The sequence below is a fragment of the Strix aluco genome, chromosome 5, assembly GCF_031877795.1.
Source record: "Strix aluco isolate bStrAlu1 chromosome 5, bStrAlu1.hap1, whole genome shotgun sequence".
NCBI classification, from domain to species: domain Eukaryota; kingdom Metazoa; phylum Chordata; class Aves; order Strigiformes; family Strigidae; genus Strix; species Strix aluco.
In genome coordinates this window covers 37,639,002-37,654,840 of record NC_133935.1, presented here as the reverse complement: position 1 = coordinate 37,654,840, position 15,839 = coordinate 37,639,002, and the positions used below count along the sequence as shown (strand labels likewise).

General features: G+C 41.3%; 1 protein-coding gene across 1 annotated transcript in view; it reads left to right on the top strand.

Annotated features, from left to right (window-relative positions):
• PLXNC1 (plexin C1) overlaps positions 1–15,839 on the top strand; it is a 72,848-nt gene that overhangs the window by 18,100 nt on the left and 38,909 nt on the right. The window contains exons 5-10 of the mRNA XM_074827056.1: positions 3,863–3,977; positions 4,968–5,112; positions 8,512–8,581; positions 9,934–10,009; positions 10,130–10,183; positions 14,641–14,780. Of these exons, the coding sequence (XP_074683157.1) occupies positions 3,863–3,977; positions 4,968–5,112; positions 8,512–8,581; positions 9,934–10,009; positions 10,130–10,183; positions 14,641–14,780 (600 nt within the window). The remainder of the gene's footprint in view (positions 1–3,862; positions 3,978–4,967; positions 5,113–8,511; positions 8,582–9,933; positions 10,010–10,129; positions 10,184–14,640; positions 14,781–15,839) is intronic.

Genomic DNA, 15,839 nt, shown 5'->3' with positions numbered 1-15,839 from the left:
TCGGAAGCCACGTTCTCATTCATGAGGAAATCGGTATGCTTTAGCAAGGCAGAGAGGGCAAACTCAGGAGGATCTGTAGTTAATACAAGATTAGTGAAACAGAGACTTAAGTAAATACGAATGAACTGGTATTCATAGGTATCATGTTATCATAATGAAATAAGAGGAACTTGATTCCAATTGTGAAGAGAAATCTTTAGTAGTATAAAGAACTAGCTTGCTGTGAAAGATTTTAAAAAAATATTGACTCTGCTTTTCTCTGTACACATATCTATGCATGTCTGAAATCTGATTGTAGAGTTTCATACCTTATAGCTTCATTCTTGTATAGGGTCCGGTCCAGTCCACCTTTCCAAGAAAGCCAGCCTTAGTAGTCGTCTGAGTCTGTATGTTAATTTTCAGAACCATGTGGTTTACAAATAGTATTTATCAGTTATATTCATTCTGATGTGTTTTCAAACAATATCAATTGTGTAGAAATAGGGATATAACAAAATAACCTCACCTTTAGATGAGTGGAATTCATTTACTTCTGGCCTGTGCAGGGCAGGTGTGAGAATTTATGCTGAGGGTCTTCAGATGCTCTACTGCCCTCTCTGTGACTGCTTCCTACGAAATGACCGTTCTCCAGAACACATTATTTGAGTGTTAAAGGTCAGCATTTAGAGCAACACAGGACACATCTTTCCCTGGCATGAAGACAAGCACGACCCTGGGTCCTAGATGGCACTCCTTTTTTTGCAATTAAACTCTTAGATTCTTCATCGTAGATGAAGGAAACATGTTCACTGCTTGCATTCCTCAGGCAGTCTAGGAAGGCAAATAACTTTGTCCTAGGACAGTTTTAAATATTCAGCTTTATAAACAGTTTTATTTTTTAATATTTTAATATTAGTGTCACTGAAATGCATACACTTATTTAGTGCCAGGTATTGCAAGTGTGTTGCCTTGCATCTTCAGCATTATGATCTTCAACCTGTCAGAAACTATAGACTGTCTCTCAAAGGCTGTGGATGTAGTTTACCTTGACTTTAGCAAGGCCTTTGACACCGTTTCCCACAGCATTCTCCTGGCGAAACTGGCTGCTCGAGGCTTAGATGATTGAACACTTTGCTGGGTAAAAAACTGGCTGGATGGCCGGGCCCAAAGAGTTGTGGTGAACGGAGTTAAATCCAGTTGGAGGCCGGTCACGAGTGGTGTCCCCCAGGGCTCGGTTTTGGGGCCACTCTTGTTTAACATCTTTATTGATGATCTAGACGAGGGGATCGAGTGCACCCTCAGTAAGTTTGCAGACGACACCAAGCTGGGTGGGAGTGTTGATCTGCTTGAGGGTAGGGAGGCTCTGCAGAGAGACCTGGACAGGCTGGAGCGATGGGCTAAGGCCAACTGTATGAGGTTCAATAAGGCCAAATGCCGGGTGCTGCACTTGGGTCACAACAACCCCCAGCAGCGCTACAGGCTTGGGGAGCAGTGGCTGGAGAGCTGCCAGTCAGAGAGGGACCTGGGGGTATTGATTGGCAGCCGGCTGAACATGAGCCAGCAGTGTGCCCAGGTTGCCAAGAAGGCCAATGGCATCCTGGCTTGTATCAGAAATAGCGTGGCCAGCAGGGACAGGGAAGTGATCTTATCCCTGTACTTGGCACTGGTGAGGCGGCACCTTGATGACTGTGTTCAGTTTTGGGCCCCACACTACAAAAAGGACATTGAATTACTCGAGCGTGTCCAGAGAAGGGCAACGAAGCTGGTGAAGGGTCTGGAGCACATGTCGTATGAGGAGTGGCTGAGGGAACTGGGGTTGTTTAGTCTGGAGAAGAGGAGGCTGAGGGGAGACCTCATCGCCGTCTACAGCTGTCTGAAAGGAGGTTGCAGAGAGCTGGGGATGAGCATCTTTAACCAAGTAACAAGCGATAGGACAAGAGGGAATGGCCTCAGGTTGCACCAGGGAAGGTTTAGACTAGATATTAGGAAGCATTTCTTTACAGAATGGGTTATTAGGCAGTGGAATGGATTGCCCAGGGAGGTGGTAGAGTCCCCATCCCTGGAGGTGTTTAAGAGTAGGGTCGACATAGCGCTGAGAGATATGGTGTAGATGGGAACTGTCAGTGCTAGGTTAATGGTTGGACTAGATGATCTTCAAGGTCCTTTCCAACCTAGTTGATTCTGTGATTCTGTGATTCTCTCCCATGCGTCACTGCCAGTGATGTACCTATGTGTGCATATCCGAGCATCTGGTTTATGCACATCTGTTGATGACAGATCCCGTCCTCTGTGGTTCTAAAACTGTGATGCTAATGGACCTTTGTGATCTCAGTAAGGTGAAGGGAGAGATAAATGAGACTGAAATTTGTCCTAGTTCAAACAGTTTGAAATATGTCAGGCATAATCCCAATTTCTTACAATAGAGTTATGATCTGAATATATTCAGATGCAAAGCCCCACCAGGTTCTTGTGCAGCAGGAACTCAAGTTTCCTGAGTTAGACCACAAAGGAAGTGACCTTGTGCTTAACTGCATTCCAGTTGCCAGTGTCTTGATCTACAGAGAAGATGGCTTTATGGTTTCCATGGTTTGTGGGGTTATTTTGGACATTTTGTTGAAAGTCATTCTTGTGTTATTCCTTCTGGAGAGAAAACACATTGTTTGTGAAATACATTTATACAGTGAGCTCCTCATGAAAAAGGCCCCTGCCTTGAAAGTAGTACTCATTTCTAGTTTTTAGTGAGGGAATAGTTCATCAAGGCACATATCACTGATCACATGATTGAAGCTATACGTGCTTCTACGTTTGGTAGAAAAGTAGTATTATTAAAACTATATTAAATGTTGCATTTATTTATATATATTCAACCTTAATATTAAAATATTAAGCTATATGCAGTTAGCACTTACTTGTCTTTAATTGCTAGCTCTATGAAATTACTTGGAGTTAATCTATGGATTGTTCATTAACTGTTCACAGCAGACAGTATTTTAAGAATTCACCTTTCAAATATGGTGATTGTCTATCTAAATTTGTATGCCTATGTTCTCATTTTATCATGTTCTTAATATGTATAATCTTTGTAGTACTTGTATATCCCAGTGTTTCCTCATTCTTTCTTAATTTTCTTTTGTGTAGTTTATGTTTCCTACAATATGGCATCTATAACATTTTTGTTTACTTCGTGCCATCCTACTTCTGAAACAGATTTTATTCTTGAAGACAGAGAAATCTATTTTGAACTACCTTTTCAAACCCAGTGGTTTTAACCAAGTGCACTGACATAAAAGGGAAAGATTACTATTCACATCAGTGGTCAACAGAGGAGATTAGAAAGGAGGATGCATCTCATCAACTATACACATTCATAGCATAGCTCTACATCTGAGCTTCACCCCCATCTCCTCTTACACTCTTTGGAGAGAACAAGCAGCTTCTATGGTGTGATTTATTTCATTTTTGTATGAATATCTAAAATATGTTAGGTGAATTGAACCCTGAAAGAGCATATTTCTCCCCACTGAGTGTAGAGGGAACTGGGGGGGTCAGATCTAGAGCTGTACAATGAAGCAATCAAGTTGGGGGTGATGAATTCCATCCCAGGCTACCAAGCCCACTGTTATTGGCCAAGCTTCTAATACTTGCTTGAGTCCCATTGACTTAAATGGGACCCTAGAGCATATATCAATGCATTGTAATTTATTTTGATAAACAGAAGATTTTACTGATTGTTTTCCTGAAGCTTTTTGCAGTTATAACCATACGCCTGTAAAAAATCAATAGTGTTCCTGTAAAAAATCAATAACATTAAATAAGTTGAAGTACAGTGTCTGAAGTCATAGCCACAATAAGGAGGCTAGTATAATTTTATGTATACTTCTAGGTGCACATTAAAAGAAAATTGTACACGTTCAAACAGCTTAAAGGGTTGGTATAACATTTCGCATGCACCTGATAAAGATCTGAAAATCCTGCTAGATTTCCCTGCCAAAAATCAGGTATGTGCACCCAGTTTTATGCCTGTTTGTTTGTTGTGACTTGAAATCTGTCATTTTGTCGCTTATTGCAGCTTCCCTTCTTTTGTCACTATGTTTCATATACTAGTCCCTCTTATCTCAACAATTGGCAAATGTATTGGAAATCCCAGTAAGCTGAATGGATGTTCTCTTCCTCTCCTATAAAATGTATCCTGACGCTATACTTCATGATATTGGGTCAAAAATTCACTGTGCTGACAAAAGCAACGTTTCCATTGTATCACTTTATCAGCTATTTTAATATTTCCAGTGACTATATATCAAGTGCATTATGTAAGTTCTGAGCTTTGTAACAAGTTACAAAACATTCAGTGGGACACATATGCTAACACAAATGTGTCTTTAAGTGTTTGATATTAGTATTTACTCAGTATCTGTTCACAGCACACACAGCCTTGAGTGTTTGATTATCAAGTATTGTGACTGGCCACTTAATCTGCATGCTATTGTTTCTGGTTTCCCGATTGAATGCACTAATGTGATCATATTTGTAAAGCGCTCTCAGCCAGAAACAAAGGATAATTCATTACAAGACAAATTCTGTTTCATAATTAAGTGCACTGGTTACGGATGCAAATGTTGTCTCTCTCTGAGGATTTGTACATCCTTGCTCAAATATTTTTAAGGGACTATAACAGTATATAACACTGTTATAGCAAGACTCTTGTTTTAAAATCCAAAATTATTCCAGATTGCTCCCCTAACATGCCTTACAGATCCATTTAATTTCTGGAAGTAAGCAATGTTGTTCCTTTCAGGAGTCCTTCTGTATTGCGTTTTCAGTTGGGAGGTGCCCTTTCCTTTGAGAGGCTACCTAGTGAATTGTCTGCTTCTGCCACAAAAATTTTCATTTTATACATTTCATCATTTGTAGTTTTCTGTAAAGACAAGGTGACAACTTAACAAGTATTACAAGAAATCTCTTGTATTCTTGTTTTTATCGTTCTATAGGTTGCTGTGGCTGCAAACATAAGCAAAGTCCTTACTTCCTGTGTGATAAAAATTGTAAAACCTGTTGAAATATTTTATGAAAATGTAGTGCTGAAAAATTCATCCTGTTTCTGCAATCTAACCGCTCTGGTGATAACTGATAATGGTATGTTTTACTATTACACGTATTTAATGCTTATTCACTGTCCTTTATTACCAAGGAGAACTGAGGATAAATACAGGCCTAATGAGTGTGAGAGCAGATAATGCTTTTTATTAAATGTCATTTAAAAAAATATTCATGTTTTGTCAAGTGATTTGAGTATACTCACACTATTCTTGATAATTAAAGATTTGTTAATATGGAATCCTTTCTAGAAGTAATAAAACATGTCAACCTATGGCTAGAAGCAGCTTCTTCAGTCTGGCCTGTAGCAGTGCGGTGTTTTAGCCTTAAGAGTATATTTACATGGTGCCATTAATTACTGTCTAAGGAAACTTAAGATAGCTTCAGAGAACATCAAGCTGGCTGGAGCTATGGAAGCAGTGTTGGTCCCATGCTCTGCCTTGACAAATTAACCCATCTTAACCCTTCTCTCATCTGCAAACAGAGTTTGGTTTTGTAGGAAACTGTACTAGCATAAATAAGAGAAGAATCTGACTATTAATATCTGTACAATAAATAATCTTAACATTCAATTAATTGTTTCAACCTAACTTAGACACTTGTGAGAAAGTGATTGTCCCATGCAGAAGATTAGCAGAAAAATACATGGTTCAAGCGTAATTTGTCTGGTACATCTTTTTGACTTGATTTCATTCATCTTTCTGAATTATTGGTTGAATCATTTTGCAGTAATTCTTATACTACTTTGTTCACCAGTAGTTCTCAGAATTAGAGACCTGAGTCGTTTGTATGGAACGCATGTTGCACGTGATCTGTTTTGTGCATCTTATGGGCAACTACAAGTTTTAGAATGAGGTGGTAAATTACTGAATGTCTAGGCATTTCAGCTGACCTCTGGGCTTTGGTCTCAAAGATCAGATCATAATCCTTCACAGTAGTCTTACTTGACTAATAGAAGGAAAACATCCCCCTTGCATTGTTTCAAAGGTCTGTATAGAAGCACAAAGCTTTTTAAATATAGGTCAACCTTGTACCTTTTTTAAGTTGCTTATGATAGAATACAAAAGAGAGTTTTAATCTAAACTGAGGGACAAAGATAGCAAGCTCAAGGATAGTATGTGCTCTTAAGTGACTTGAAGAGGAAACAGAAAATTCAGATAAATGCTGCCTTTGTCTTTTCCTAGATAATATAGCCCAAAAGACATGTAATACTCTGCATGAATCTGATTCTCTTATAATACCTTTGTGTAGAAAGAGGAATGAAATATTAACCAGAACTTACAAAGACTTGTTGTTCTGAAGAGCTCAGTGCTGCAAAAAGCTCTCTCTTTGAGAGACCCTTGCTCTGAAGGAGGTTCCTTGCAATACTGGGATCTCAGGAGCTCATCTGATGGCCTTTGTAAGGGAAAAGCATCTCTGGCATCATACAAGTGTTGTGTCAAGTTCCTGTCTAATATTGATTTGGGAATCGAGAATAAAAGACTTTGTCACTAGCGGGTGACAACTAGGGTGATATCCATGAGTATTCTGATCTATTAAGCAGTCTTTAATAAATACTATTAGTGGATTTTTAAGAGGGGAAAATACATTAGAGAAGAAAAAAAAAGGTCCTTTATTGACCCAGTACCAAAACCTGTGCTTTTTTATAGTTATGGAGTACATTGTTTTGGTGCTCTGTCTTCTCGGACTAGGGGTTTCTCTTACTCTGTTAGCAGGTTTTCAGAGTATAGTGTTACAAATGCCAGCTCGCCTTGCCTGTGCTTTGTGCCAAAGATGAGCCCCTTGACAGTGTTAACCAGAAGGCTGTGAGCTTAGCTTGTGCCCACCAGTATTACTGCCACTCACATGCTCCTACGAGCTGAGATATATTAGTAGATAATGCAAGTGTGGGAGTTACGTTGAGTATTTATGGTACCGCATGTAAAGTGACCTCAGTCTCACAAGAAGATGCACTTGCAAAACTCCTTCAGGTATCATTTCTGGAAAAAAACATTTTGAAAATACCTGCTACTCAGTGCAGTCTGGTGCATTTTGAAAGGTCAGCCCAGGCCATACAAAAAATAATAGGTTCCATTAATTTCAAAACAGAAAAAAACAGGGAACTGTATTTGACAGTGTTGTCCTTAAAGTATTTATACAAACTTAAAAGAGAAGACAAGCTCTACCAGAAGCAGATAAATTCCTTGCTTTTACTTACTACTCCTAGTAAAATACTATTTTTCAGTAGCTATGTGTTGAGACCCTTCTCATATAATGACCTAAGCAAATGATTTAGGAAATTTGTGCCCAACGTGTCAGATTTCTGCAGATACACAGATTTCTGGAGATGCAAATAGGTGATTGCTGAAGGATTTCAGAATGTCATCCACATCTTCAAGCATTAAAAAATCAGACTCTTTGGTATCTGTTTAGTAAGGTATTTAAGCATACGAACAATCCCAAGGGCTGTTTCTATCAAGCAGTGCAGGTGACCTTTGCAGTGAGCACCCAAGTGCCATGCTGACACACGGAGGTAGGAGATACTTCTGATTTAACAATGTAGATGTAGCCAAAGCTGGTTTTCATCTGAACAAGCCAGCCTGTGATAAAGACAAAGCTTTCTCTACCTTTGCAAGGCAGGTATACTTTAAATCTGTATAACTTTCCCGGATTAAAAAGCTATCTACTTCCTAGCGTAGAGAAGCCAGAAAAGTCTGCACACATGGGTTTCATTTGATCTCAGACAGTCATTCATTTCACAGACATACACATCTGCAGGCACACAGATGAAAGGGACCATGGTTTAAGTGGTATATATCTAACTCTACTTTTTCGATGTGGTATTCTGCTCATAGGAGGAGATACTCTTTCATTCCACAGCTGCCAGTGAATTGTCGGTATAGTAATTGCTAGCTGAAATAATGGCAAATTGACTCATGCAATCATAAAAGATTTAAATAGGATGAAAATTGCTACTGCATAGATTACAAAAGAAGACTCTGAAACCAAGTCTCTGAGACAGAGAGAGAGAGAAGTACATATGGTATGTTGGGGTCTCTTGCATTAGAACAGTCTGTTGTGTTAGAAAGCTTGAAGTTGGGGTCTGTCTGTACCCAGCATACCACTGTGTGCTCTTCAGGAGATGATTTTATATCCCTGCTCTAAGGTAGCATTTCCTTATCTGTATCCTGACAATAACATTACTTTTGTATGCCATGCATTGGTGGCATCAAGCTTAATTGATGAGTGTGTATAAAGTCTTGGAATAACTCAGCTGAAGGGTGCTACGGAAGGACAAAATCTAGTTATCTTTATCAGTCAAAAGTGTGAGTGAATGTATGAGAGAAGGTGCGTACCATGTAGAGAACAGTGGAAGGCACATGAGCTTTCAACTCAACTATTTTTTTACAGTTATTTCATGTAGTATCTATCATGTGTCTAACAGTCACATTTTTCCAGATTGTCTAGTTCTCGAAGCATCGCTCTCCTCAAGCTCTTGGAATATCACACAAACATTTCAGCTGAAAAAGTAAGAGCCTCGTTCCTACTGACTTCATTGAGGGGTTTATGTGTGTGGGGGGGAGGGGGTCTGAAGTATGATCATTCGTTTTGTGTATTTATTAAGGAAATACATTTTGCTAAAGATAGTCACATCTCTTTTCTTGGCCCATTTCCTTCTCTTTTTTTATTGTCCTCAGAAAGCTACTTCTTCGGATGACTCTTATTTAGTGGGACCCTGGCACCTAGCTGTAGGCGAGTCATTACAATGACTGAATTTATGACAAGTGCTTGAAGAGATAACAGAGGATGTCACAATGACATTAAAATCCTTTTTGTCCTTGTGAAATAGGTGGGCCCCTGGTAAGACATAGATCAGAGGAGTGAAGAGATTCTGTAAAAGTCACTTTATAGAGCTGTTTTTTAATAGAGCCAGGTGCAATTTAAATATGGTCAATGAGTAACGTGAATACAATTAAACTGGAAAGTAACATCTAATCTGCTAATAGGAATAATGAACACCTATTTTCCTGTACACATTCTTTTTCAGAGCCACTCTCTTTGTTGAGAGCTCACGGTAGAAAGCATTTGTACCCAGTATGTGGTCTAACCCTGTATGATATATGGTTGTTAAAACTTAAGATTTGGCTAACCTATGCTGTAGGTAACTACAGTATTCCCATTCAGAATGCTCCTCCCCTATACAAAGAGACTAATTCATAGGCACCTGGAATGAAACTGAGCTCCTGCTTTTTGGGAAGTGGCACATCACTTTCCTCTCCCTGGAGCAACACAGGGAAGGAGCTGTCTTTCTCTAAATCAGAGCGTTTCTAAGCATGCATGGAGAGGGCCTGTGCTGCTCTTGGCTCTCCTCCATGCTGATGGACGCATTGCAAAGCAAGATAGGGGCAAAGTAGTCTCCAACAGGTATATTTTTTGGTAGGGGAAGGCAGTAGCAAACTAGCAATACTTGCTAGCACTACACACACAGAACAGAAATTCAGGAAAGCTGTGAGAGAATCAGTGATAGTTTTCTGCCCTTTTCTGCTTAAAAAGTACTATTTGGCCACTTACGTACTGGAGAGAACCACAGCAAAGTGAAACCCAAAGTGTTCCATCTGCTTCATGCTTTTTGAAAATTTATGAGACTCAGCATCTCAGCTCAGGTTGTATTTCATACAGAATTTGTCCTCAGAACAAGCACAGCAGAACAATAGGCTTGGAGGGTAAACGTAGGTTACGTGTTTTATGCATTTCATTACATGTTTGCCAGGTTGTTCTCTTGAGTTTGTGCTTTTTTCTGTCACTTGAAATTTTACATTCATGGCTGAATCTAGATTGAGTTCCCATGTCTTACAAAAACTCTGTTTTGTGTGTTACCAGCTGCTCTCGGTGTATACACAAGGGTGACTGTGACAGCTGTAAATGGACGCGTGTCTCTCCTGCCACCACCTGCCAGGTGAATTTTGTTGGGGAGGACTGGAATCCTCTGTGATGCCTTTTCCTTGTATTTTTTATATCTGAGCAGCAATCTGTTTCTTCCTTGTCCTGACGTGAAGAAATGCTGATTTTTTTTCAGGATAGCTGTAGTGCAGCTGCTTCCAAGGGGATCGCCACTGCGCAGAAAACAGAGGTTAGTTAGCATTTTAAGATCGGCATTACTGAGATTCTGTGGGCTGGGGAGAAATTTATTTAGAATGAGAGGACTTTGCAGGAAGAACAGAGATATGGATGAGGAGGCAGTCGGTTACATAGAAAGGTAATGCAGAACTTGGATTGATGCTATTTTTTCTTAGTGCTTTGTTGGTGCTTAAAGGTACCCACAAAGATTTGTGTTTCAAATCCAGGCATTGAGACAGTGAACACTGCAATAGTCATATGCGTACCTCTAGATGCAGTATTTACAATACTGCTTTAAATGGCAAAGTCTCTGTATGCTGTATTTAGTCACTCCCCAGGAGCCAGCGTGCTGAGGGCTGGGACGTGTAAGCTGACCAACAACAAAAAAACCCAAAGGAGAACATCTCAGACTTAATCTCTTACCTATACTTAAATGCATGTTTGAGTTCTGCTGGCACAGGCGACTCTGTGAAACTAGGTTTCAGAGTCTCAAACCTCTTCCTCATTTTATGCAGCCAGATCACAGCTTCTCCTGAAACATAGCTGCTAGGGGAGCAGAGGAAGGGGAGGATGTGCCACCCCATTTCTGCATAACAGACAAGTGGCTAGAGGATGCATCCAGGAACTGAAAACCCTGGGTGTTAGTAAATCCCTGGTTCAGACTTCCAGAAAAATTTTCCTTGCTTCCAGGCTGTAGACAAAACTGGAGATGGAGCTACTCTCCATCCATCCTACTCCAGCTGGATCACTGGAAAGGAAAGAGTGTCACTGGTACCAAAATACCTTCTGAATCTGGTTGTTGAGTTCTCTATTGAAATCATATAGACTGTATGTGACCATACAGTCTATACAATTTGCCTCGTAGGCCAGCCCTTTAACCACGAGGTTATTCCTTCATTCTTTATGGTGCCAAAATGCTTTTATTTTCTCATAAAACTGAGTGATCTTGTCATCAGTGGTTGCTTCTGACATGTGGGTGTTAGGAAAGAAATGAGTAGTGAAGAGAAATTTGACTGATGAGTAAGTACATAGAGATTTGCTGCCTACACTTTTTGGTTTCTGCTTTTCTGTGAGTGATAGCATGGTTAGTATAAATAGCAACTGTGTTCTTATCTCTGAACGTTTCATTAGAACTACCCAAACTTCTACCTGTGAAGACATGAATTACGTCTTAAATTCAGCTGTTCAGCTGAGGTTTCTTAAATAAAATCACAAAATCCGTTTTGTTTTTCACAGAGATGAGTGGGATTGTAATACTTGTGCTTCTGAGCATTAATATTCTGGATTTGGTCTGCATATAAAGCATTGCGGCTGGTGAAAGAACAGAGGAATTTCTTCTTTGCTCTGCTTCCAAGTGCATTAATTTGACATTGGTAAATAGTTAGAATTGCCTGGGAGATGGCTTTCTTCCACACGCCTTATCTCAGAAAGACAGTGATGGACAAGGCAGTGAAAGCGCTAGAGGCAGTCCAAAGGCAGATGTTTATTTAGAAGTGATTGATCCATTCAGAGGGCTCGAAATTGCATTTGAAATCCTGCTCTCCTTTGACTGCTGGTGCTTTAAGGAGAACATACTGGAGCTGAGAAAGAGGATTTGTGTTTTCCCACAACCCTAGCTGAGCATTAATAAACTCTTTTTTCAGTGGCAGCCCCAGCCCTCCTCCTGACTCCAGCTGCTGGTTTCCGTGCATGCACCTTCCCCCTCCCTGTGCCAGAGCAGCAGTTGGAGTGGTTGCACAAGTATGCTTGACTGGGGAACTGATTTGGCTGGAAATAACCGTTGTCTTTCAGCAGGTCTGGGCTTCATCTGGGCCAGTTCCCCAATCCAGTTCTTCCCGTGGCCTTGGGGCCCCATGCTAGCACCGCAGGAAAGGCTGTGCTGAAGCAGGGACAAACTCCTTGGAGTGGCAGAGGCTGCTTAATCTGGGCCGCTGCCAGATAATTCTCTGGGACCTGCAGCTATGCTAACCACACCTCTGAGGATGTGGGTGCCACTGTTTACGCAGCCCCAGGGAAGCATTAGGCTGTCCAGGGAATGCAGGGGGTGGGTGCTGCAGCTCAGAAACATGGAGCTCTATTGAAGTTGACAGGGCTGTGCTGATTTATGTTACCTGAGGACCTGGCGCACGCTTTCTCTATGTCTCTCTCCATGTTTACACTGCTTTCATTGCACGCCTCACAACTAGTGATGTTTATAAATATCCTGCCTCTCCACTGTCTCCCCTCCCTCTTGCTGCTGGGTGTCTCTCTCCCTGCCATGCAGCGACTGGAAGGTCAGTGGCTCTCTGATGCTGGGGAAATGAGCACCGCAGACCCCAGCGAGGATGCTTGATCCCTCCCACATTCAGTTCCCTACAGATTCTTTTGCTGCTGAGGAAAGTGTCACAAACCACGGTGGTCAAGCTGCCAAGGCCAACTTGCCTTAGCGCTGCAAGTGACTGTGCTGATGCCATGAGTCCGAGGCAGGATGCAGCGAGGGAGTCCGTGTTGTGTAGCCGCAGGGAAGGCATGATTTCAAGGAGGACTGAAACTTCCAGAGTGAGCCGTTCTTCCCGTGATTTCTTCTTGGTGTAAGAAAAACAAGGCAAGCTAAGCTGAGGTGCGCCGTGGTGTGTGGTGCCTGGCAACGGGAGCCCTGAAGCACCACAGTGTCCTGCTGCACCCCTGGGCAGGGGATGCCTGGCGTTTCCCTCACCAGGGCTCACAGCCCTGATGCAGCTCTGGGGGATCTCCCTGTGTTTGTATGATACTGTGTTATTCCCATGCTTCAGGGCTTCCTGATGGTTACCAGTGAGAGTCCCAAAGTAGTGTTTTACTCCCTTCTGTAGTATTTAGCTTCTGGATTTGCATGAGGATGTTGACTGTCCTTGGTGTACTGGAGGCTGGGCACAAGCAGAGGGGCAGGATGCAGATAGAGAAAACCACTGGTCCTTCGCTGGCTTTAATCTCTCAGATTTCTGCTTCAGTTGTCCTGCTCACATACTAAGGGTTAAACTGATCCCCAGGTCAGGGTGGGAGTGAATTTTCCCCCTCAGGCTGTTTGTCAGGAGTTTCCTTTGCCCTCCTGCATTATCCATACCAGAGGTCATCTTGAAGGCCCTTTTGATGGGGCCCCTCTGGCCCCAGACTTTACACTCTCTTGCCCTTTCCTAAGGCATAAGTTGCAGCTTTCAATCAGTTGTGACAGGTCTCACATTTTCTCCGGAGTGCTCCGACATTCAGTGGGCCATGGTAGCATGTGGGGACAACGTTCCAGGGACATTTCTGAAATGAGCAAAGGCTGTGTTTGCAGAGGATGGCAGTGTGACCCTGGCGGTCCCCTCAGGCCACCAGCCCAAAGTCTTGGTGCTGCTCTGGGTACCGGAAAAGATTAGAGGGGAGAAAAACCCTGTGGGAAGGACTTCCCTAGAGGTTTTGCACCAGCACCCTTCTCAGGGTTGGAAAGGATGAACTGCCCAGTGAATGTGTCCACAAGTGCCCAGCAGAGATCAGGATAATCACAATACTCTAAATACTCACTGGTATTACAGACAGTCTAAAAGCAAGCTAGAAATTGTTTGCCTGAGAAGGTACCAAACACTTTGTGTTTTCACATGTGTATTTTCTTGTTTTTTTGAATGTTTGGAGTTTGTTGTCTGAAAGATACACAGAGAGGAAACCGTCTGTGTGGTTATAAAACTGGGGAAGCAGCAAAACTGATTAAACATGAGATGCTGTCAAATGTATCAAGTAAATATGCTAGGGAAAAAAATCTCTTTTCTCGCTTGGTAGTGTTAGTAAGTTAGAATAAGTAAATATAAAGATACACAAAGAAAAACAGTTTTAAAATTGGCCATGTTTCTGCAAGATTGTGACAGCATCAGAGCAAACTAGGATTATTCTTAAATGCTGGAAAATAGATTTGTAAACTTCTTAGCACCAAAATAGGATACCAAAAAAATCACCGCAGTTGTGTTGTACCTTTAGCTCTATGTATGACTGAAGGGACTTTCTAGTAAAGCTAATTCTCGGGCTCTTTCTTGACTTTTCATTCTAGGATTTGACCCTGCTTCCCCTTTTCAGGTCACAAGAGATGCCTTCATTTGTTTCACTGATCTCTCATAGTGACAGCACCATGGGTTTTGTCTTGTGTTGTTTCTTAGTTCTTCAAGGGTCACACAAAATGTATCATTTCAAGCTGGGTTTTTATGATACTTACCTTCCAGTATGTCAGATTGTGATTCCTTTGAGCAACTTTGTTATGAGATAAATTGAAATATAAAATATATAGGTAGAAATAGTTGGCTTGTAAGGAAGTTGTGACTGACAGTACTTCCCAAGATCGAGCTTAACAGGATTTGAAATTAATAAGAAAAATGTATCCCAGTGCCATAAAACCCGCATTCCTGAGTGGTGGTTGTTTTTGCAGCTGTTGTTTAACTGCCTAGCTTTTTTTGTAACCAGATTTTGTTTTGCTTTGTTTTCTAATAGCATATCAGCATTCATTCCATTGAACCTTTGTGGATTTCTACACTAGGCAAAAGTGAAATAACAGTCAAAGGAGAAAACTTTACACGTGCATCAGGCATAAAACTGATACTGACTGGAATCACTGGCTGTAAACCAGACATGTGAGTTAAGCTCTGAAAAATAATACTATGTACTTTGCATGGTGAAAATTATGCCCATTTTTCCCTAGCAATACAGTTGTGTGAACAGCTGTCATGGACCTCTTCCCAGCAGAGAGGGGGATGCTTTTCACTCCTTTAGTTATATTCCACTTTAAATTCCCAAAGGATGGAAATTAATTTGATGTTTGGGTACAGTACAAGGAATGGATGGGTAGGTGGACAGTTCTCTCAGCAGTAGTAGGACAGTTCTGTACCTGTGGCCTCTGTACCTTGCAGCAGGCAACAAAAAGATAGGTCACAGGAAAGTCTCAGCTTTTGTTTGACTCTCCTCTGCTTCAAAATATTCCCCATATATTCTAGGACTCTGCTTGTCAAAGCGCAAACACCGTGCCGGGGAAGGGAATCTCTCATGCAACAGCTTGTACTTTTCTCTGTTGATGATTGCACAGTGTAACCCCCTAGATAATGAGGCTATCTTATTCTAAATCAGTCATTTTTAGGTGCAGCTGCAATGGCTGTCTGTGATTACCAAGTCCATTTTACATATGAACACTTGAAAAAGTGTTCATATGGTACTGTTCTGTTTTTACTTCAACCATGAATTTCATGGGGACCACAGAAAACAAAAGGAGAGAAGGAGGTAGAGATGGGAAGGAGGGAGACAGAAGAAGTAGAAAGGGGAAGGAGTGAAAGGGAGGAAGGAGGGGGGAAAGAGGAAAAGAAAAAGAAGAAGGAAAATGAAGCTGAATATTCTCATTCTTTACTAGCTCACGGACCATGCTGATAGCACAGGGAAGTACACAGTAAAGAGCAAAATCACACATTCCATTACATAGCCTCACAAGGCCATAAGACCAATATCTGTACTGTCTGCTGTGATTATTGTGACACATAGCAACTTCATTCAAAAGATACCCTACTCTGTCTTTTCAACTCCCTGCTCTGTCTTTCCACCTCCATCCCACAGCTCAAAGAGAGGTTCATTTCTATTTTCTCCTTATCCTTTGCTTTAGGTTACAGGATTCGTGTAGTAACACCAGCAAATGGCATAGTGGCATC